Source organism: Sminthopsis crassicaudata, chromosome 6, assembly GCF_048593235.1.
Source record: "Sminthopsis crassicaudata isolate SCR6 chromosome 6, ASM4859323v1, whole genome shotgun sequence".
NCBI classification, from domain to species: Eukaryota; Metazoa; Chordata; class Mammalia; order Dasyuromorphia; family Dasyuridae; genus Sminthopsis; species Sminthopsis crassicaudata.
The window spans coordinates 94054922-94079095 of NC_133622.1; the positions used below are offsets into that span (position 1 = coordinate 94054922).

The 24174-nt window shown below is 33.3% G+C and overlaps 1 protein-coding gene across 4 annotated transcripts in view; it reads left to right on the plus strand.

Annotated features, from left to right (window-relative positions):
* WDR17 (WD repeat domain 17) overlaps nt 1-24174 on the plus strand; it is a 129319-nt gene that overhangs the window by 63179 nt on the left and 41966 nt on the right. For all 4 annotated transcript variants that reach the window (XR_012483202.1, XR_012483203.1, XM_074273447.1 and 1 more), the window contains exons 7-13: nt 2588-2772; nt 7573-7741; nt 11178-11269; nt 14000-14082; nt 17658-17744; nt 21802-21966; nt 22852-23054. Coding sequence is in view for 2 of the 4 variants with exons in the window: in XM_074273447.1 (XP_074129548.1) it covers nt 2588-2772; nt 7573-7741; nt 11178-11269; nt 14000-14082; nt 17658-17744; nt 21802-21966; nt 22852-23054 (984 nt within the window). In the remaining 2 variants the exon portion in view is untranslated. The remainder of the gene's footprint in view (nt 1-2587; nt 2773-7572; nt 7742-11177; nt 11270-13999; nt 14083-17657; nt 17745-21801; nt 21967-22851; nt 23055-24174) is intronic.

A 24174-nucleotide genomic window follows, 5' to 3' on the forward strand; every position in this document is an offset into this window, starting at 1 on the left:
TAGAGTTGTTTCAGATGAGATATTCAAAAGAATATTTGTATCTTGAGAAGATTACATTGGACAGAAAGCAATTGCCAAAAGAAAAAAAGAAAAATATTAATATGGGATCTGATTGTGGTGTAAAGGCATTTTATAGAAGTAGAGGCTGGAGAGATGAGGATTCTTTAAAGAGTAAATGAGTGGAGAAGGGCTAAAGAAAGATTTTAAATGGGTGCTTCTATCAAGAAGTCAGTCAACTAGTATGTATTAAAAGCCTACTATGTACCATGCACTAAGGCCAAAGGTAGTACCTACTCTCCAGGAACTCAATCTAATGTGAGAGATAACATGCCAGCACCTATGTATGGACAAGATAGAGATGGGATAAATTGGAGATAGATAGCTTCAAAGGGAAGACATTCAGATTAAGCATGACTAGAAAAGGTCTCTGGAAGAAGGGGCTTTAGCTGAGACGTGAAGAAAATCAGGAAAGATAGCAGGTAGAATTGAGGAGGGAGAGTGTTCATGTATAGGATATAGCAAGTAAAAAAAAAAACACTTGGAGATAGTATATGGAATGTCATTTAATGAGCAGTCAGGAGGTCAGTGTCACTGAAATGAAGAATATATGAGGGGAGTAAGATATTAAGAAGACTGGGGAACTAGGAGGGGACTAGATTATAAAGAGCTGTAAAATCCAATTTCATATTTGATCCTGGCAGAATAAGGTAATCACTGGAATTGATTGAATACAATGATAGAATCAGATGTAATTTTAGGAAGATCAATTTGATGGCTGAGGGGAGGATAGATTAAGAGTAGGGAGAGACTTTAAGTAGGGAGATCAACCTGCATGCTATTGTAGTAGTCCAGTCATGAGGTGATGAAGACCTGCACCAGATCTTCTGACATTATTAAAGGAAAAGAGGGGACATTTATAGATTTGAGACAACTATTAGTCAGTTGGTAATGTCATATATGAAGAGGTCAGAATAGAAGTGAAGTCTAGATAAGTAAATCTAAGTTTCATCTACATAGAAATGATAGTTGAAATGATCAGAGTAGAGTATATGGATTGAACTAGGTGACCACTGAGGTCACTTAAATTTCTGAAATTTTTTGTTTCAGTGCTTATAGTACCTACTACTTCCAAGAATTGTTATTAGAGTCAAAGGAGAGAATATGAATAATGTGATTTGCACACCATAAAGTATTGTGCTAAGTGCTAAGAGTACAGGGACAAAAATGAATGGCTTTCCTAATCCAAGTCTAGAATTCTAATCTAAAATACTGTGCTGCCACATGTGGCAGCTAGAACTAGAATCTGAACTTCTTAATTCCTATAAGGTCTAGTACTTTTGCTACAAAGCCTCAAAATAATAAGTGTAGTTAGGGGCTAAAATAAATTACCCTGTACATTAACATTACCTTGTATGCAACCTGATGTGATCATATGTCCTGTGATTAAGTTTGGCAATAAAGATAGAGCAATCTTCAGAACATCATATTATCTCCCAGGTGAAAAGTTATGGAGGCCTTCTTGAAATAGGTGGATTATTCTATGAGAAGCTGTTCTACTCCCCCATTGTCATTCTAGTCACATCCCAATATCAATTATATTGCAAGTATGAATTTGAAGTTTAAGACCCATTTTAAAGCCTTATGTGTCACCTTCTAATTGTTAAAAAAGAAAGGTATTAAAAATTTCTAGAATATTATATGTAAATGTATATATTTTATATGTAACATTGGAGGTCAAATAGAATGGAGCATGGAAAAATACATTGGATTGGGAGTTGAGATGAGTTCATTTCCCATTCTGCTCAAAGCTTCTTCTTGACTTCTGGATCGAGTCAATTCATTTTTCTTGTTTTTACAGTTAACAAAAAATCTGGGCTTGATTTACTTCATCTGCAAATATGTGAGAAGTGAACCAGATAATCTATATGGTCCCTTCTACTTCTTAAATTCTAAGACTTTAAAATAACCAAAGCTCTCTCTATAATGGGTAATAGGGAAGATTATAACATTGTGGCTTTATTCAGAGAAAAGTTTTACATTTAACATTATATCCATATTTTTTAAGTTTAATTTTTTTTTTCAAAAGCGTCAGGCCCCTGCAATGTGACAAACTATACTTCTCTAATGAAGTTTTAATTAAATTTTTATTTCTCTAAACTATATGTATTTCTGTTTTGTAAGACTATCTCTAGTATATCTATCTGTATATATGTATATGTATGTGTGTATACACATACACATATGTATGTGCATGAGATACATTATGTATATTATATATTTATAATATCTCCCATATATACATATATATGTGCATACATGTGTGTGTGTGTTTAATTTTCCCTATACAAGCATTGTCTCAAAAATAATACTTTATTTGTACAGAAAATTTCAGCAGAATATTGACTTCATTCACAAGATTAAATTATGTTCAATAAATAACTGAACCTCTTTATTCTAATCATAAGTTCTAGTATATGAGAAGTGTGTTTATTAGTTTTAGCATAGTGCCTGGCATATAGTAGATGCTTAATAAATATTTGTTGACAGCTTGACCAATATGATTTGCATTTTTTTGTTTAAATTAAAGTTTCAGCTCATTCTCCAACCAAAAATCATTATACATCCTCAACTAGTGAAGCTGTTCCTCCCCCAACTTTGACACAGAATCAAGCCTTTTCTCTTCCTCCGGGCCATGCAGTCTGCTGTTTTATGGATGGTGGAGTTGGAATTTATGATATGGGAGCCAAGAAATGGGATTTTCTTAGGGACTTGGTATGTCTACTCTCATATTCTAAACTATATGACTTACTAGCTTTTTACATTATACCATCTTGTATAGTGGTTAGAAGGCAAGATTTGGAATCAAGAAAACCTAGGCTGAAATCTAGTATCTCACAGCATGATCATGGATTAATCACTTCTCAGTGCCCCAGACAACTAAGACTGTAAGAAAAGAGTTGCCAATCTACATTGGTGGGGGAAATTTCATCAGTGGGGGTTCTATTCTATGAATGGAATCGGAGATCGGACCAAAACCCTCACCATTGATAACCACAAAGGTGATGGTACTGAATGATAGCATATTACAAATAATAAAGGTTGTTTTTTTTTTAATCATGGGTTAACTTTCCTTCCCCCCCTTCTACCCTCGCTTTACTACTGTTTCTCCCTTTGTGCCAAATAGAAGCATCTTTGGGCAGGGGGCATAAGAGAAGAAATAACATTTAAATGGCTATAGCAGAAAGGGTCTGGTTCAAGAAGGACTTCTGGAGCCATTATATAGTTCCTGCCATGTCATAGGCTAACTGGCTAGCCAAGGTTGTACAAGACAGACAGGATGGAAAACATCTTCTTCCATGGGAATGTAAATCCTTCCATAGTTGACTTGGATTCTTAGGCAGCTTCCTGGGCTGGGAGTTCTGGTTTGAAATTCTTCTAGATACAGACATTTCATATAGTGATACAAGAAATAAAGGGATACTCTTTTTACATGATTTTCAGAGGAACCACAAATACACACAACTCACATATTTCCTAGAATTCCAAGGTCTAGTTTAATACTAAGACTAAAGTAGCATAGTAAGCTTATGGCTTCTTAGTAGAAATTATTTTATATTGCATTGTTTTCTTATTGCTCTACATATCTCTTTGCCTTTCAATTCTGAGAAATAAACAAAACATTATACACCAGTTCATGGTGAGTAAATTCAAATATATGCCTGTTTGCAGTTAGCCAATTAGCACCATTATTATGACAAGATCACAAAGAAGTGGAAGTTTCCCCATTGAGTGAGGACTCAAAGTTAAGTATTTACTAGAAAGACCCACATTCTACTCTTTAAACAGTTTGTACTGGGGGTGGGGTGAGAAAGACAGAGGTTCAGACACCAGAGAGCAATGAACTTGAAGGACAGGTCTCTGATTTGCATAGAACTATTGAAAGTGGGGCTATTCTTCAGCATCTCTACCTAAATAAGCATACATTTAAGCACAGTGATCATGGATAGCTAACCAGCTCCAAGATGTCCTATACTACTAGTCCCTGCTCTCCCTCTTTTCACAAGATGCTTCACTGTCAAGGTGTGTGTGGGTTTGAGGATCATAACATAACAATATAACATAACATAAAGCTTTTCTTATTCCTCTAGCCTAAAGTCACTGTAATATACCTTTTAAGGGAAAAGGCAAATATGAAGTGAGAGGACATAATTCATTTCAAGATTAGAAGCAATGCTTTGATCATTACTTGCTACAGTTAGCTTTCAGTTAACTAAAAAGCTTCAGAAACAGAAGAGATATAGAGATAGAAATGACTATATAATGTTTACATATATTAAATTATTCTAGAATATTAATGTTTTGTATTTTTACAAAATTTGCATTTTGCATATGTGTTGGTCATATGTGTGGTTCTCATATGTATATTACATATGTTTCGGAATGAAAAGAATCTAATTTCTTTGTAACTCAGCAACAAAGCTCAAAGTAGAGCATATATTCAGATTTTCATTGGGAAGGCAGTAATGTGGAAATAACTAAATCACTGAATTAAATGACGACTTTAAACTTTGGATCTGTCACTGACTAGCTTTACTTAACCAGTTTTCGCTCAAGTTTACTCAAGAAAGTGAATTGGAGTAAATCATTTCAATATTCTCTTGTAAAAATAAAAAATATATTATTCTAATCATCATTATGAAGGACAGTATTAATAGAATGAATTTTTGCAAAGAATATTACATACCACTTTTTTTCTTTCTATTTCAAAGCTTGCCTTGCTTGCATTGGGCTCTTCAAGTGTTTATGAAAGTGCCTCTTATGGTATACATCTTACCTACAAAAACCATTTGTTATAAGACAGTTTGAGTCGATTAAAAAAAGCACCTTTTAAAGGTGTTGATTGATTTCTACTGCTTAGGTGGAACATTTTAGTTATAAGATAAATACTTTAGAATTATATTTAGTTGTGTATGTAGTTTTTAGAATTATATTTAGTTGTATAGGTAGTTTTTCTTTTTATAAAAATAATTTCTGATTTAATTTCTTTCAATTTCCTAAATTTCTCCCAACATTCCATCCCTCCTCTCTCCCAGAGAGCTATCCCACATAACAATGCTGTATCAAAACAAAGTTTTTATTGATAGTAAAGGGATAGACAGGCATTTGACCTCCAGGAAGGCCAAATTGCCTGGCAAGGGGACGCCAGTTGGCGGGCACAAGGCTGGTATGAACCGAGTGCAAGGATTCCATTTTTTAGACCTTCCTTTTATACATAACTAGGGTCATCAAAACAACGTTTGCACAGAGATGTTATCCAAGATGTTTGGAGATATTTGTAAATAAGACAGGAATTCTCTGTTGTTATCTCCTTCTGCCTCTCCCAAAAAGGAATTTCCTGCTAATTATTTTTATCTTGAACTATCTCTTTTTCAACCTTATCAATACTAGGAATGTACTGTTTGTTGATTGAAACTGTAAACATTTATAATTTAAAAAAAATACAAAAACCAATTGCTTTGATGAAAAGAACACTTGAAGATTGATGTGAACTAAAGAAATACCACAGAATCATAAACCATTAACATTAAAAAGCCTCAGAGATTATCCAGTCTAAATACTCTATTTTACAGCTGAGGAAATGAAGGTCCAGACAAATTTTGGTGATTCAACAAAGGTAAAAAAACTCAGGTATAGAATCCAATCCAGTGTTTTTGCCAGAAAAAAAACAATTCTGAAATCTCCTTTGTGAACCTACTCCAATTTTCAAATGAAACTTAGTTTTGTTGACTTATGTTTTTCATAAAATTACATAAAATTAAATTTAAATCTTAGTTGAATTTAAGGGTTTGACTTCTACCAAATTATACTTAGATCATTAGTAGCAGTTTTCTCAATAGACTTCTTGAAATAAAACTTTGCCCCTTCCTCAATCTTTCTTGCAGTCCTACCGCCTTTTCCCCTTTAAGGTCCTCCTTCCCATTAAAAACAGCATGCAGACACTAGCATAGAAAGTAATTCAGAAACATAATATTCAACAAAAATAGCAAATGATTGTTGGTAGGTTTACAAATGAATACAGACCAGGAATAGGAGAAATCTTGGCTCAACAGGAGGGCAGGGCATTTGCAGTTAGGTCATTCTATTCTTATCTTCTTCTTCCCTCTATAGAGAATTTCCCTATAATAGAGACTCACATCACCTTCATACCTTTAAGAAATCCCTTGACAGTTTGAACTGAGAAAAAGACTGTTTAGAAAAAGGTTATTTCAATGATTCTTCTTGGTTATTATCTAGATGCCAGCCTGGAGAGAGTCATACTATCTTCTTCAAATTCTTTTTACATTAAACATCTCATTAAGTCAAGAATCTAAAGATTTGTAGGTCTCTTGAAGACTGGGAGCAGGGACAAAGCATAAAAGTAACACAAAACCCAGATCATACTTAAAATATTTTCTAGGAAAAAAAATTGGAACTTTATATTGGTAGGGATCATATACTTCTTATATCAAATCATTGAAGTATTGTTCCTAATACATACACATCAAACAATTATTCTATATTTGTATAATTTTCATATACACTTGATTTATTATAATTAAGAATACACAAGAATTCAGTAAAAGTGAGCTGTTGTAGTACAGATAGATAACTCTCTAGCAGATTCAACTTTAATATGAATCCTTTTGATAATAACAATAGCTAGCATTTATTTAACATTTTAAGACTAAATTATTTTATATCTCACTTGATCCTCACAGTTCATGAGGAAGGTGCTATTGTTATTCTCAATTTATAGATAAGGGAGTTGAAGCAGAGAGAGGTCCAGCCACTTGCCCAGCATAACATAGATAATAAGTATCTTAAGCAGAATTTGAATCCAGAGCTTCCTGATTCCAGGAAAAGAATTCTATCTTTAGATAAGTAAGGAGTAAGGAACTAATTGAATGCAGATTTGATTGTTGCTATTTGACTTAAAGGGTAAAAACAGAATTATAGTAGCAAAAAATAGCATGAAAAATATATACTTTTTATCTCTAATAATAAGATGGTAGATAAATGATCAAGCTCTTTTTAGCAACTATATTTTAGTCTAGAAAATATATTTCTCCTTTAAGGCATTTTGTTTCATTTGTACATACATTGCTCTTTAATATATTGAATTTGCTATTTAATATATTGAAAAGTTGACTTTATGGGAACTTGATAGCAAATGTCTCCACCAATTGGAAAATTATATTATTGCAAGTTGTATAATGTTATTGTAGTTGATAATTTAACCAGCATTTGTATAGTTTTGAGGAATTTCAGTTCAATGAAATCTAGAACTGTGTGATATGTGAAATTATGTATCAGTTCAGTCCTGAGCCAGTAATTCTTCCAGCATTATATCTTTTTGTTGTTGTTGTTTATGTACTTATTTTGATATAGTCTTTCTAGACGACTCCATTAAAGACGTTAGTTTGCTCATGTTCAAAGTTGGCTTGCAAATTATACATTTTTTTTATGTAACATTTTTTAATGAATATGCTTGCCTTACATACTGTATGTTTCATTTTTTTGTTTGCCTTGTAGGGACATGTGGAAACTATCTTTGATTGCAAATTTAAACCTGATAATCCTAATCTTTTAGCAACAGCTTCATTTGATGGAACTATAAAAGTCTGGGATGTAAATACACTGACAGCAGTCTACACCTCTCCTGGGAATGAAGGGGTTATTTATTCTGTTTCTTGGGCTCCAGGTGAGGATGATTTTCTTGACATTTTAATAAACTATATACATTTTATTCCAAATATTTTGCTATTTGAATTATTTTCTTTCTGTTATAAAATCACTTGGTTTGTTGGAAATTATTCTTAAAACATACTAGAAGGCCAGGACTCATAGTTATTTTAATAATATGCAAAAAGTGGACTCATTTTTGAGTCTCTAACAAATGGCAGGGTTAAAAAGAAGGGTCACTGATAATCAGGAGGAGCTTATGTATGGCTGTCATATGAAGTTTCTCAGTTTTACAAACGTCCTCAAGAAGGCATATGCAAATCAATCAGCTATCTAAATAAATCTAATTAAAAATATGATGTGGAGCCTTTTAAAGAAATATTATGATCAATGTTTCAATAAAGTGCTTTTTTTGTAAAAAAAATCAATTAAAAAATCTAGATTTTTCACATTTTAAGTTTTGCTGTAAATGTGTGTTATATATAGAGAGACAAAGTATAGTAGTGGAGAGAGTACTGGATTTGGAGTCAGGAAAACCTGAGTTTAAATTCTACCTCGAATACTTACTAGCTGAGTGACCCTGAACAAATTACTTATCTTTAAAATTGGGCTTGATCTCCTTGAAGTCCTGTTAAGCTCTCAATCTATGTTTCTTTCTTTCTTTTTCTTTTTTTTTGCTGAGGCAATTAGGGTTAAGTGACTTGCCCAGAGTCACATAGGTAGGAAGTGTTAAGTGTTGGTGAGACTAGACTTGAACTCAGGTGCTCCTGACTTCAGGGCTGGTACTCTACCCACTACAGCATTTAGCTGCCCCAATCTATGTTTCTTTGACCTCTAATTTTATACTTAAGGAAAGGAGAATTTTTAAGTTATACAAATAATTATATTTGTTATTGTTTTTGTGTATCTCTAGATTCACTTTCTTTGGTAGAAGATGGTGAAATTCATAAAGTAATAAATTTATTAAATGGCAATTCTGAACCAGGTTCTCTGCTCATCCTGGGGATGCAAAGAAAGAATGACAAACAGAGACTTTGCTTTTCAGGATGGCCATGGATCAAGGGTTGAATGCCCATATAATTTCTCCTTCCCATTTGAAAATGAGAATATCACTGAGGGAAGGGGTGGTAGAAAGATTAAGTAAATATGGTGGTTTCTTGGAATGAAAAAAATCTTTCCATAAAAAGATCAAAAGTATTTCTCTCTATTCAAGAAATAAAATTTTTAACAGAGAAACACTGGGAGCTTTTCCAATGAGATCAGAATGAAGCAAATAATAGTAATATTTGTGCTATTTTTGATGATGTGCTAGAAAAAACTGGCTATAGCAATAATAAAAGAAAAAAAATAAGAATAAGCAGGGGGAGATAATGGGTTACTTTCCAAACTATACAGAAGCAATATCAATTTTTTTTAAATTGAGGTAAGAGATTCACTAAAGCAAAATACAAAATAAAACCACACAAATCACTAGTATTTCTGTATGTAAACAAAAGAAAATTAGAAGAAGAAAAATTCAATTTTAAATAAAAACAATCAACATAAGTATATATGCATATATACATATGTACATATATATGTATGCACATAAATGCAAACTTTTTTCTTCTTTTTTTTAGGAAGACCTAAATTATTTGCAAAAAGGTTCAGTGCCCAAAGATAGGCTATAGGTATATAGTAAAATAAAAATACTATCCAAATGATTCCACAGGTTTAATATTAAACCAGTCAAATTGGGAACACTTTGTAGAATTAAACAAAATAGTAGCAAAATTGATATGGAATAAAAGAATAGATGTATAGAGGAGTGACTCTATTAGATAACTGTCTTAGAAGCAAATAAAGCTGCTTAATTTTCGATTAGGTCAAAATCACAAAGCCTTTGGGGTAAACTCTATTGAAAAAAAAACTGGAAAAATTAGAAGTCACCTCTAAAAATGAGAGGATGAAGGAAAGATATCTTTCATGGAGATACTTCAAAAATTCATTAGCAGAACGAAACAGAAAATTTTCTGAAGATAAAAATAGGCAATATCTATTATACAAAACTTAAAAAAAACCCAAAAATCAAACCAAAAAACCCCAAGGCAACCAATGCTTTGTGCATATGAAATCAGTGCAACATAAACACTAGAATAGAAGACAAAGACGGGAGAAACATGGTTTTATTAAACATAGATTAAAATCTAATCCGGCACTGTCCTAAGTCCTGGAGATACAAAAAAATAAAAAGATCATAACAAGCCCTGCTCATAAGGAACCTACAGTCTAATGTTGAACCCAAGGTATAAATAACTAGGTATGTATAAGATATGGCTAGAGGAAAAGGTCATCTGAAGGGGAAGATTGTTGGCTACTGGAGGGACCAGGCAAGGTTGGAAGAAGGAGGGCTTTGAGTTGAACCTTGAAGGAAGCCAGAGAAACTATGAGGGAAAGGTGAGGATAAAGAGTAATCTAGAGGAAATTAACATGAATCTAAGACTAATAAATTAATAAATTAACAAATATTAAGTGCTTATTACTGTGTGCCAGGTAACGTGGGGGAGAGGAGAAGAAGCAATGATAAAATAGTCCTTGACCTCAAAGAGAAATATAAGTATTCACTATTTTTCTAAATGACAAGTGGTCAAAGGAAAAATTTTTTCAAAGAAGAGATGAAAACTATCAACAAACACTTGAAAAATTGTTCAAAATCCTTAAGTCTGGTGATTACAAATCAAAATAACTTTGAACTATCACCTCACACAAAAGACAGAAAAATATTTCACTGAAGGAGTGTCAAAAAAGGGAAACATTAATTCCCTGCTGATGGAGCTATGAATTAGTTCAGTCAGTTTGAAAAACAATTTGACATTTCTGAGAAAAGTTACTAAATTGTTCATACCAGAGCCAGAGATCTCATTACTGGATATATTCCAATGAGGATGATGGCAATAAAAGACCTAAATATTAAAAGCACCATCTCTGATGAAAATAGAAAATCCAAAAATATGCCCAATGATTGGGGGAAATGGCTGAACAAATTGTGATATTTGCACATAATATAATATTATTGTAGTACAAGGAATAAGTAATTCAGAGAAATATAGGCAAAATTGAATGAAATGATTCAGAGAGCACAAAATAGAAGTAACAATATATATAATGACTACAACAATCTAAATAATACAAAAAGGAGATTCAATTCAGGTCAGTTACAATGAATAGTGTTGGTACCATATTAGTAAAGTTAAAGGACCTGAGTTGTTTTATTTAATTCTATGGGGAAATATACTTTTAAAAAACAAAATATACAGCTTTAACACAAAATGCTTCAATAAAAAGAAGAAAGCCAAAATCTTAGTTATGCCTCAGTGACTAAGGAAAATACCTGCTGTCTTGCTAATGTAAAAAGCAGAAACAAGCACCATGTTTATAAAACTCTGAAATATCTATATGTGATATTATTTCATAAGGTAATTTAAATTGTATTGCTGGAGCAACTTCCCGAAATGGTGGTTTTATTTGGGATTTTGAAAAAGGCAAAATAATAACCCGATTCAATGAGGTAAGATTTATTTGTTATTTAAATTTTTTTAAATGGTGGGTGGTTACAAAAAAAATTAAAAGAAAATGTGTCTTTACTCATCTTGCATATATTGTATATTTGGGTAGATAATGACCAGAAAACATGTTTTCCTCTAAATTATCCAAGCATTATAGAAAAGTAGATAATATTATTAATTTAAAAAATGAATTCTGAAAATTCCAGTGTTTCCATAGGATTTAGATTATTCTTAGGCTCCTAAAATTACATGTGAAACTTAGCAACCCTTAATAAAAGTAGCCATATAAAACAAGGTATAGTGAAAGGAATCACTACAGCATTTTTATGGATTCAAGCTTCTTAACCTATGCTTCTGTTATGATCAACTAATATACTTATGAATAAATTTTCTACTTTACCTGGGAGTCAGGAGACAGATAATGTGACTATCATTAACTTATTTGGTTACCCTGAGTCAGTATCCTCACCTCTTAAGTTTCCTTATTTGTAAAATGGAAGAGTTGCATACAATTTATTGTATCTGGATCCCACTTTCTTCTTTGTTTAATGTAATGGAGTTGGAATGGATGATTCTTTATAATAATCTTTTCTGGTCTGATCATTTATGATGTAATTGAGTAATTACTAGTGCAACTCCCAGTTATAAAACCTTATCATTTTATAATAGAGAAAGGGTAAGGGAACATACATTTATTAAGCACTAGATATTTTAATTATGGGTCAAGCACTATATTGAACACTTTAATATTATCTCATTTGATCTTCACATAAGGAAGATACTGACGAATATTTTCCTCTTTCTATTAGTAAAATCATAGCTTCTTTGTGAACTTTTGTTTAAATTATCATCGTACTATTCATTTCAATATATTTTAAAAATATTTTAAAGAGATTTATAGGGGAATGGTAACATGTCTTTATAAACATGGCATACATCCTTTGAATAACTGAGTAAAAAGATATGAATGTGATGAAAGACTGGTTCTTATTTTCCTATTTATTTTATTATGATATTGTTCTATTTCTATAAAAATTAATATTAAAGATTATTTATTGGTTTTGATTTATTCAGTAATCTGTATTGGGGAGTGTAGGGGTTAAGCCATCTTTGCATAAAACAAAGAGAAGAATTAAGAAGAGTCAGTGAATTGGAGTTGTATTTATAGACCACTTAGATAACTCAACCTGAAATGTCCACTATCATTTAATTATGTAAATTTAATTTCAGCATATTATCATTGAAGTGTCTTCATTTTAAAACTTTCAAATAAAATCAAATTTGAAGGCTGAATACTATTTATGAAATAAATGACTACTAGATGTAATCCCAAGTAGCAAGTTGACTGAGGCTGACAGATCTCATGAGCTCAGGAGTTCGGAGCTGCACTGGGCAATTGCCAGTCATCTGTGTGCACTGTATTATGTCAGTATGATAAGCTACTGGGAGCCAATGAGAAAGGCAAAGCTTTAAAGGCAAAGCAGCCCAAGTTAAATTATAGAGTGGGTCTAAACTCATGCTATTTAGAGCAAGATCAGGTTTGTAAGCTTTACCCTTCCTAATTTACCTGAAATCAAGAGACCCAGTCATAAAAATTGGAAAAGGGAGAGGAGGAAAAAAGGAAGGAAAGGAAGAAAGAAGGAAGGAAGGGAAGGAGGGAGGAATAATGATAGTGCTTAATCAATGTTGAATTGAACTGTTTTATGAATAAATTTTTTTCAATTTTGCCACATGTGTCTTAACACTCATTAGAGATAGGGACTGGAACTTTGACTTCCTCAGTGTTAGAAACTTCTAGATGAGGAAATTACCACTACCATTGCAGGTCATCACCTTCTCTGCAGTTTATATTCTTAGAAAATCTCTTGTAGCAGTGAACTTGTAGTGCTTGGGCAGCTAATTTGTTTCTGAAGTAGGTCTTGAATCCTTGTATTCCTATCTCCAGGACCAGCTCTTTTTCTACTCTGCCATCCTGCTGCTTTCTGTAGGTTTGGCATATAGTTTGTATTATTTTTTGACTGGATCATGTGTTTCCATAAGTGTTTAGAACTCCTTGATAGAAACCTTCCTCTGCCAAAGCATATAAGCTATTTTTTATGCAACTGATATTCTTAGAGAGTTGACTGAAAAATTAAGAGATGAAGAGTATCATGCCCAAATCAAACATCCAGTATTAAGAAGCGGGACTTAATTCTACTTTCTTGACTCTCAGACTAAATTCTCTAAGCAATATACCATGCTGCCTTTCTAAATAAACCAAGCAATCTAAATAAAATAAAGGCTTATACTGTTCACTGTATGTTAGAAGTGTATTTTCAGTTTTTTCATTATTGCTAAGGATGCCTTGACTCTATAGTTCATCCACATTTCAATGGTAACTAGCTGCTTCCCAATCCCATCCTTCTGACTCTTTACATTTGTCCAGGTTGCCCACTTATTCATCTCATATTCATCCTTGCTATCTCTGCCCATTGAAATCTGTCTTTTCCTTCAAGGGCCAACTCAAGGATTACCTCTTACTTATGATGTCTTTCCCATTCCATTCAGCTGAAAGTGACCAATTCCTCTTCAAAATTTTTTAGTACTTTTCAATTTTAGAAATACAAGGAATATTATAAGTGATTAATATAGAATTCTTAGTAGGGAAAATAGTTTCCCCAGAGGAATAAATAAATAAGAGAAAAAAAGGGGTGAATTATTTTTTATTGATAGGTATTTTACATTTTTTGAAGCATGGAAAGAATGGAATATTCTGCATTGCCTGGAGTCATAAAGATTCCAGAAGAATAGCCACCTGCAGTGCTGATGGATTCTGGTGAGTGCTGTGTTTAAAAATGTCTCTCTTTATGATGTAGAGATTTGATAGTAGCATAATATTAGAGTAGGTAGTAAGAACAATGAACCGACTGTATTTTAGCCATTTAAACTTTTTGGGCCTCAGTTTCTTCATATATAAAAGGAGGTAGTTGAATTAAATTATATCAAAGGCAAAAATCTTTTTTAAAAAGAGTCTCTGATTCTGTTATGTTTCTTGTATTAGGGAACAAAAATGTTGTTAAAGTCATTACTTGGGCAGTGCTATCACTAAAAATGTAATATTACATTAAAAATGTAAAATCCAGTAATACAGAATGCATGATACCCACATATCCACATATATGTATTTAGTGATGATATAAAATTGGGAGTTTCTTCCTAAATATGCAAAATGAACCCGATATGTAAGCAATGTTAGATACTAGACTAAGGGAACATTAATGTATCTATGAAAAATGAAAATGAAAACCAAATATAGAATTTATCTTTAAGAATCTTCAGAAGGTTTTCATGACACTTCTAGGAGATATATTATCTCACTTTTACCTAAGAAGAAATAATAATAACACCAGAGTTTATAGAGTACTTTTACAATTTACAAAATTGCCCTCATTTATTTAGTCATCATTACCCTGTTAATGTGGCTGATGTAGACACATGATAGCAGGCACCAAAAGTTGAAATTTGGTCATGCAAAGGATATACAATAGCCCTTCTCTTTGACAAAAGGTAGATTTATTTAGGGGAAGAAGTTACAGATAAAAATGAAGGGGTACAGTGAACACCTCAGCAGGCAGGGTCCTTGAAGCTACTGCTTTGGGCATTCTGTAAAGAAATGAATAAACAAAAAACCTATTATATGAATAGATCTTGGTGGGGGCCTAGGGCAGTTTGAGTTGATCAGACCAGGATCTCCCAAATGAAACTGCTTTGAAGGCTTTTTCAGCTTGAACAAGGGAGATCCAGCTATCAATGGAAGTGATTTGCCTTAGAAATAGCCCAGCCAGGAGAATATGCTCTCATAGACAGACAGTCTGGAGTCTGGTGGGGGGTCAGGAATCAAAGGGGACAGAATTTCAGAGTGTTAATTCATACCCCCATCAAGAGCAGACTCATATAAGTGTGGATGCTGCTACTGCTGCTGCTGCTCCTACTACTAATGGTAGCACCTGATTGCCCTGCCACCATCATTGTTTCAGCCAATACATTCTATAATGTACCCTGTCTAGTTTGCTCCATCAAAAGGAAGTTTCTAGTTGAAAACAAAACAAAATACAAACTCCAAGGGGAAAATTGCTTTAAGTAATTGTTTACAAGCAAACGTGACCTTTGGGCATCCTCAGCATTAGCACTAGTAAAATTAGCTGAGATATTTTAAAACAGTTTGGCTTCTGTATGTATTTGTATCTTTGTTACATTTCTCCAACCAATTCTGATATTGTGATAACTCACAAGGTTGTTAGTAACTAGTATGAGATAATATTTGTTAGAGGTTTTATAATCCTTAAAATAATCTAAATGCTACCAAATTTCCTTCTACTTTAGCTGTAGTGGTGGTGGTTGTGGTGGTGGTGATAAGGGTAGTGGCAATAAGAGACTTGTTAAAATCCCCTTTAATCAGCTACAAGTTTAAAAGTGAAATAATTCGCTTATTCCTGGATTATTAATTGCAAAATGAATTATTAATTGTTAGAAATCAGTTTGCTAAGAGACTGACTTCTATAGTGGCAAAGATCTATTGGGGAAATGGAATTTGGTGCTGAGAATGGAATGCATCCTCAGCAGGCAAAAGGGTCTTCGCAAGTTGCGTGGGCCTCTTTGCAAAGAAGCTTAGCTGAAGGAAGCTATTATATAGGCATGCTGGGAAGAGGGGAGGGGCTGGGACAGCCTGAGCTGATCAGACCAGGATTTCTCAGTTGAATGAGAATTTAGAATTTCTATGGGAATTGATTTGCCTTTGAATAGTATTGCTTCTCTTATCTTGGGCCCTGTCTCTAGACTCCTTGGAGCCTGGGAGATCCTGATCTCTGAGATCAGAAAAAGGGGCACAATCTCTAAAAGTGATAATCTTAAAGGGAAAACAGCTTCAGAGTGATAATCTTAAAGGGAAAGCTTCAGTAAAGAGAACAGTTTCCCTCCTGCTTCAGTAGTAGTTGTAGGTTTAGTAATCATATGAAACATAAATAGCCATTGTACATGTTATAGAATAATATCCAGAAATCCTTACCAAGAAATTCACAAACTTTTAAAAAATTCAAATAAATTCTTTTTTGAGATTTTTTTTCTCCCTAGCTCAATGGAACAGTGGCTGCTATGATCAGATTCCCTAGGCAGGTGGTAACCCTTTCCTCTCTGAGGCTTACCATATTGGTGCTGAATTTAATTAAGAACTCCAAGGAATCTACTTACTTCCTCTTAGTTCTGGGGCAAATAAATACTGTATTTAGTAAGTACATGCATAATTTACAATCTCTACTTGACAATTGATCAGTGGAAATGGCTCCAAGAGATCAACTCAGAAGCCTGAATTTATGGTGATCTGGTCTACAAAACACTTTGTTGCCGTAAACTATTCTTAAAACTTACTCCTCTAAGTTTATAGAATTTATACTACTTTAAAATAGGGTTTAAAATATTTTAAGCTTCAATTTTCCTAAGAGTCTGAACTGAGCAAAGAACAAAAGGCAATGTATATCAAGCTAATAACAAATTAAGAGAAACTTGATTTCTTTTTCTTTTTCTTTTCTTTTCTTTTTTTTTTTTTTTTTTTTTTTTTTTTACAAAGTAAAAAGCTTTTTGTGTTGGGGGGGAGCAAGAAAAGTGTCCTGTTTTGCTGTTTAAGAAAGACAAAAAGTATTTTGGATGAGTTTAGGAGAGAATCAAAAATGTGTAGATATATCAATAGGTATGTTTGAATTGCTGCCAATTGCTTTGTTTTATTACCAAGGTGAGCAATTTTGTAGATACAATTATTACTCTATGCAGAACTTACTCTGCTAAATTTTAAAACAGTAAATTTAATACATAAGTGCTTACGATGAATACATATATAAAAGCCTATGAAAAGCAGTCATGGCATAATGGATGCAGAATGGATACAGATCAGTATCAGAAAGATCTGGGTTGAAGTCCTGCCTCCAACATATATTCTGGGCCCAGGCAACCTTTTAGAGAGGATGTAAAAATATAGACCATTTTTAGAGAAAGTTTTCTTGCTGGGAGTTCCTTATTCTAATGAATTCATGGGTCTTACTCTAAATAAATAAATGAACTTACTTATTTAAGTGATATCCAAGGAGAAATGTTACAGATAGGAAATGAATTTGCTAAAGCAAAATGTACTAATTTTAAGTTGTCAAATTATTATGCAATATAAATAAGGATGTAATTATTATTTATAATTTTAGAGCATCATAAAATTAAGTTTAGAGCATCTGGTGCTTTGAAGAGAAAGTATCTGTCCCATGGAACTTACATTTTATACTTTAATTATATAAAATCTGATTTTGACCCATGGATTAATATATTCTGAATGTTCCTTTTTTCCTATTACAATATTGTAATTAATTTCAGCATTATTCGAACAATTGATGGAAACATTCTCCATAAATACAAACATCCTGGTACAGTTTTTGGTTGTGATTGGAGCCAAAACAACAAGTAAGTGCAATTTTCTTTTATGAAATGAACAGTGACTTTCAAGATATTTTATGTGTTCCAGTCATCAAACATCAATGGCTGTAATATTAAACAACAACAACAACAGCTTTAAAGTTTTCATTTTTTAATATCAGATATTGCCCTTGAAGTGAGATCCTTGAAGAAAGACAGTTATGTAATGATTTGTAGCATTCTATGAGAAAACTCTCTGAAGAAAGTTATAATGGGAAAAGGAGGTGAGCTAGTTGCACTGCCATTTAGGATGGTCTGAGTCAGTGGTCCTCAAACTTTTTAAAAGGGGACCAGTTCACTGTCCCTCAGACTGTGGGAGGGCCTGACTATAGTAAAAATAAAAACTATGAACCTCAGCCCAGTACTGGAAGTGTGCATTGCTAACGGGAGTTTAGGTCAAATGTCACTTCCTGTCTGATTTTGCCATAACCCGGTGGGCCGCATAAACGTCCTCAGGGGGCTGCAACTGGCCCATGGGCCATAGTTTGAGGACCCGTGGCTCTGAGTGTTTGCATATATCTAGACAGTGTTCTGAGACCCAGAGGAAAGCCCTTGACCTGGCCCACTGTGAAAGATCCATAAGAAAATATGGACAAGTAGCAGGATGAATACAGAGAGGCTTGGAGAGACTTACATGAACTGGTGCTGAGTGAAATGAGCAGAATCAGGAGATCATTATACACATCAACAATGATACTGTACGAGGATGTATTCTGATGGAAGTGGAAATCTTCAACACAGAGAAGAGCTAATCCAATTCCAATTGATCAATGATGGACAGAATCAGCTACACCCAGAGAAGGAACACTGGGAAATGAGTGTAAACTGTTTGCATTTTTGTTTTTCTTCCCAGGTTATTTTTACCTTCTGAATCCAATTCTTCCTGTGCAACAAGAAATTCTGTTCTGCACCCATATATTGTATCTAGGATATACTATAACATATTTAACATGTATAAGACTGCCTGCCATCTAGGGGAGGGGGTGGAGGGAGGGAAGGGAAAAGTCAGAACAGAAGTGAGTGCAAGGGATAATGTTGTAAAAAATTACCCATGCATATGTACTGTCAAAAAAAAGTTATAATTATAAAATTAAAAAAAAAAAGAAAATATAGACAAGTAACATGTAGGATGAGAAGATAGGGTGGAGTTATGATTTGCACTGAGGACACAGGAAGGCCCATGATGCTCAGATCAGTTTTAGTGTCAGGTTGTCTATGCCAAGTCAGAAGAGTAAGGCTCTAGCTCTTTCTTTGTCACGTTTGCTAGTATGGGCTTTTAACATTCTGAATCATGGTGTCCTTATTTACAGCATAAGAATAAGAAGTCCTGCTCTGTCTACCTAACAAGATGATTTCTGTATAATAATAATTATAACACATTTTAGAGAATTTTATAGATGTCAGAACACTTTCAAATCTATTATTTTATTTGATCTTCATAGTAATATAGGAAGTAAATTCATAATAAAGCAAGGGCTAGACTTATTTCTACTGAGCCCAGGTACAGAGATTTTTCTCTCTCGCTCATTGTAACATAATGTTTGTAAAAATGTTTTGAACATTATTATGTTTTTATATAATATAAATAATGGGAAAGAATTATCTTATTATTTTTAAAATCATGTTTTCTTGATGAATAAAGGAGACAAAATTTTCAAGTCCTCTGCAAATGGGATTCACTTTAATGATTGTGAAGCTGTAATCCATAAAAGGAAGAAAAGCCCATTTATTTCTGGCCCTACCAACATTATCCTGTCCCTTCTGGCATGTATGCAGGAAATTAGGCATTGCACAAGCTGCTGTTTCTTCTACATTTATGAACTTTTCCTATCCTACCCTGTCATAATCAAAAACTGTATTGCTGCTGCAATGTGTGGTAATCTGAGCTATCTAAAATGCAAAAAACATAGATGGAAGGGTTTTTTTGTTTGTTTGTTTGTTTGTTTGTTTTTTCCCTTACCGAAATGATATTCTTGTTTGAGAGGAAGCACTGGTCAAAAATAAATGATGCAAAACAGTGAATCCAAGTCCAACTATAAGTAAATGTTATTTATGGGGAAACTACAGGAGATACAGAATTATACTAAGGACACCTGGTTCAGATATGGTCCCTGAGCTCAGTGTACTTACAAACGATTCATAATACATTTAGCATTTTTCTTCAGATTTTCATAGGAAATTTGTCATGGTTTTTCACTGGAGTTATCAGAGACAGAAATACTGTAAATATCTTTAAAACTCTGATAATTCACATTACAGTAGAATGAATTCTGGGTCAAATTATGTGTGTCAGGCTTTAGATATAGTAGGTACATAATAAGTGATGGTTAAATTGAATTAAATATGCACTAATTATATGATGTACCTTTTTAAGAGTATAGTATGGAATATTCTATAATATATATAGTAGCCATATTCTTGAGTATCAAGATAAAGTCAGGGTTAAACTATCTAATTCTTAATACCTTATTATTTTATATTTGGAGACTAAATGCTTAAACTTAAGTGGTTAACTAAGCAGTTAAACTTCTTAGCTTGGATTTGCCAAATCAGGCAGTTGCAGGACTGAAAATATACCCTTGACATTGTCTTTCATCTAATACTGAGTGCCCTCAATTTTTTCCCAAATATCAAAAGGACTTGGGAAAAACTTTAGAGCTCCAATATAATGCTGATGCTAGAGGCAAAGAGAAAAAAGTCCTTGTCCTGCAGAGTTCTTTTTCTTCTTTCCTGAGTCTGGCTTTCCCAGGGTTTTCCCAGCTAACTAACTTTTCTAGATTTCTCAAACCACATGATTTTCCTATAGAATTATGGGATCTTGCTCAGCATTGCAGAAGTGCATAGATGTGGTCTTCCCCAAATGTTTTATACAATTTCTTATTAGTTTGAGTTCTGCCCTAGCCTGGGCCCCTAAGAAGACTTCTTTGCTGTGGATAACAAGCAAACAGCTAAGCAAAGGGCATGAGGAAAGAGAGATGGGTGGAGGTGGGTCTTTGGAGTTCAGGAAGCTGCAGGACCTAGATGAATACTTTACTAAAGCCAAGTCAAGACCTTGTTCCTTCTTGCCTCCTTCCTTTATCCCCTCCAACTTCTTGAATGGCTTACCACCCTGTTTAGGTCCCATACCTTTAATCATTTTTTCCTGGGATAGATTCCTCATTCCATTAGAGTCAAATAGATGAAGTATTGGATAGAATGTTGAACTAGAGCAAGGAATACTTGAGTTTAAATGTAGCTTCAGACATGCTATACAACCCTGGGCAAGTAATTTAAATTTACCTGCCTCAGTTTCCTCATCTGTAAAGTGGGGTTAATATTAATACCTACCACTCAGGGTTGCAATTATAAAATAAGTTTATCTATGGATGCTAGCTTGCACAAGCTTTATGAGAACTTTTAGTAATAAAGAAGGAACTGTGAACCTGCCAGGCTAGGAAATTTTGCAGGAAGCTGATATTTGAGAGTAACTGAGTTTATATCTATCATAAGATATACTTATGTGAAAAAAAGAATATAAATAAATGGATTCCTTTTGTGTTCACTCAACAAATCAGAACCTTCTTTGTGTGATGAAATATGCTAGGCACTAACATGGTTCCTAGCATATATTAGGCACCTATAGGTATTTGTTGACTGACTGAATGTTGACTGACTGTATGTGTACATTTGCATGTCTGGATATATATGTTTTCTATATTTATATGTACATGCCAAAAATGATAAGAAATCATAGAGAGGCAGAGCATGTACATAAAAATGTTACAATAACTATTTAGAAATGTCAAACCTTTGAGTCAAACCTTTTATAATTTCTTAATAGTGTTTGTAAAACTATCTTTAAGACTTCACTTATCCCATTAACAATTAGTTTTTAAAGTATTATGATCATGACATTTCATTCTTCAAAGTTTTTCAATAGCTCTCATTATTTATAAAGTCCAAAACCCCCTCCATATTTAGCAATTAAAGCTTCTCTCTATTTTTGAATTTGTATTAACAAAACTAGAAACTCCCAATTCTGATGATCATGTTGATAATATTGCAGAGACATGATAGCTACTGGCTGTGAAGACAAAAATGTCCGTGTTTATTACTTAGCTACCAGCTCTGATCAACCACTGAAGGTGTTTACTGGACATACTGCAAAGGTGTTTCATGTAAGATGGTCTCCCCTGAGAGAAGGAATACTTTGTAGTGGTTCTGATGATGGGTATGTATTCTTGGATTCTAAATGCCTGATTCTTATTCTAAGTGTCTATGTCTAAATTCTAGTTCCTAGAATCTAAATTTGATGAAATTAGACACATTAATTTCAGCATAGCAGAGATTTAAAAAAAATTAAGTGGCACCCTGAAGTCAGGAGAATCTGAGTTCAAATCTGAACTCAGAAACTTAATACTTTCTAGCTGTGTGACCCTGGGTAAGTCACTTAACCCCAATTGTCACAAGGAAAAAAAAAATCAAGTCACTTGCCCTGGCTCACAGAGCTGTCTGAGGTTAAATTTGAACTCAGATCTTCCCAACTCCAGGCCCAGTGTTCTAGTTACTGAACCTTCTAGCTGCCTCTATACTTTGATTAGTTTTATATGTATGTATATACATACATATATGTATGTGTGTGTGTGTGTGTGTGTGTGTGTGTGTGTGTGTGTCTGTATATGTCTATACAGAAACTCAGCAAACTAGCTATGTTTTCTCTTTGGTTATAGTGAACATTTATATTTATATGAACATTTACTTTCCAAAAAATTACTTTTTTGTATAAACACCATACCACTAAATTTTTGGTATGCTTTTAAGAATTATAAAACAAAACTATAGAAATTACATTGGCTAAATTCTTTGTTAAGAGAATTAAATTATCAATAATTTTAAGACAACTTAATATTTCCATTATTATCTTGAAATAGACTATAAACTCAAAAGTCATATATGTTTAGTGGTGTTATTACAGTCTAGTTGAATTTCATTTTCATGTGCTGTGAAATAGGAGGTTATTTTAATGTATTCTAAAAACAAAAAAGATTATTGAGTGATGATGTTATACAATTTTAGGACAAATATAACAAACTTGTTATATTTATTCTCTTTTCAGTACTGTTCGTATATGGGATTATACACAAGATACTTGTATAAATACACTTACTGGACATACTGCACCTGTGAGGGGATTAATGTGGAACACTGAAATCCCTTATCTGCTAATATCAGGCAGTTGGGATAGTACTATTAGGGTGTGGGATACTCGAGAAGGAATCTGTTTGGATACAGTATATGACCATGGTGCAGATGTATATGGTAACTATCGATCTTTATCTTTAAAATTCCTTTTTTATTAATAGTTCTTGCATTTTATGATTATCCATTTATTTGTTTAATTAATAATATTCGACTAAAATATTGAACTATCTCACATTAGGAACAGGAAACCAGATCACTAACCATATCCAAATCAATGGCCCTAAATTCTTGCTGGGAGAATTCAGTGGGTATATTGGGGTTTTAAGAATATCTGTTTTGAGAAACTTAGCCTATAATGATTTGATTGCTAGGCATTTGATTGAAGTAATGGGGAAAAGAAAGGGTAAGCCTCTTTCAGTGTCTCCAAATTTAGAATTAATTGCTCTTCAATTACATATTCGTCTCAGAGATCTTAACTTTCTTTCGACCATTACCTGAAACAACCATGTACATTTTGTAGTCATTTAATAAATCATGCTAAACCATCTAGTTGACACATTTTTGTCTAGAGTGATAAGATTCACTTCCCTTTAAAAATAGCTTTATGGTTTTAAAAATCATGTCTTAAATTTCTTTATTTACACAAAACCCTTTAGTTTCAGTCATCTTGTAGTGGGTTCCCCTTCCCCCTGAAATATTTGACTTTTAAAAGCTGAGAAAAATATTGAGATTCTTTCAATGAATTAGTTTGTATTTGGGCCCTATAGAAGACTAGTCCCTTGAATAATTTTTGGTAGTGCTATATTTGTTTATGGCTCTTAGGTAATCAAGAGCTCAGCTAGAGAAACGTGAGAAATAGGAATAATTATTGTGATTGCAGCCACCAGTGAAGGCTTTGGGTAAGCTATATAGAGCAACTGCCTTCCTAGTTGAATGAATCTCTTAGCAGCTTCCTGAACAGCTAGAAAATATATAATGCTATGGCAGTGCTAATATGAGTATAAACCTGAATTGCAATATTCCATTCCTCAAATCTTCCTAACTTGTAAATAACCACTCCCAACAAGCAAGGATGCTTTTGCAAAAATAGGACAAAAAGCATTTACTATGCCAAGAGAAAAAATACTGACTTTTGTCCACAAATACAAGCATCCTTCTATTCTTGCTTATTAGAATACTGACATTAGACAATTCTGTGCAATATGTAAGAAAAATGAACTTAGGACTATTTCTGAAT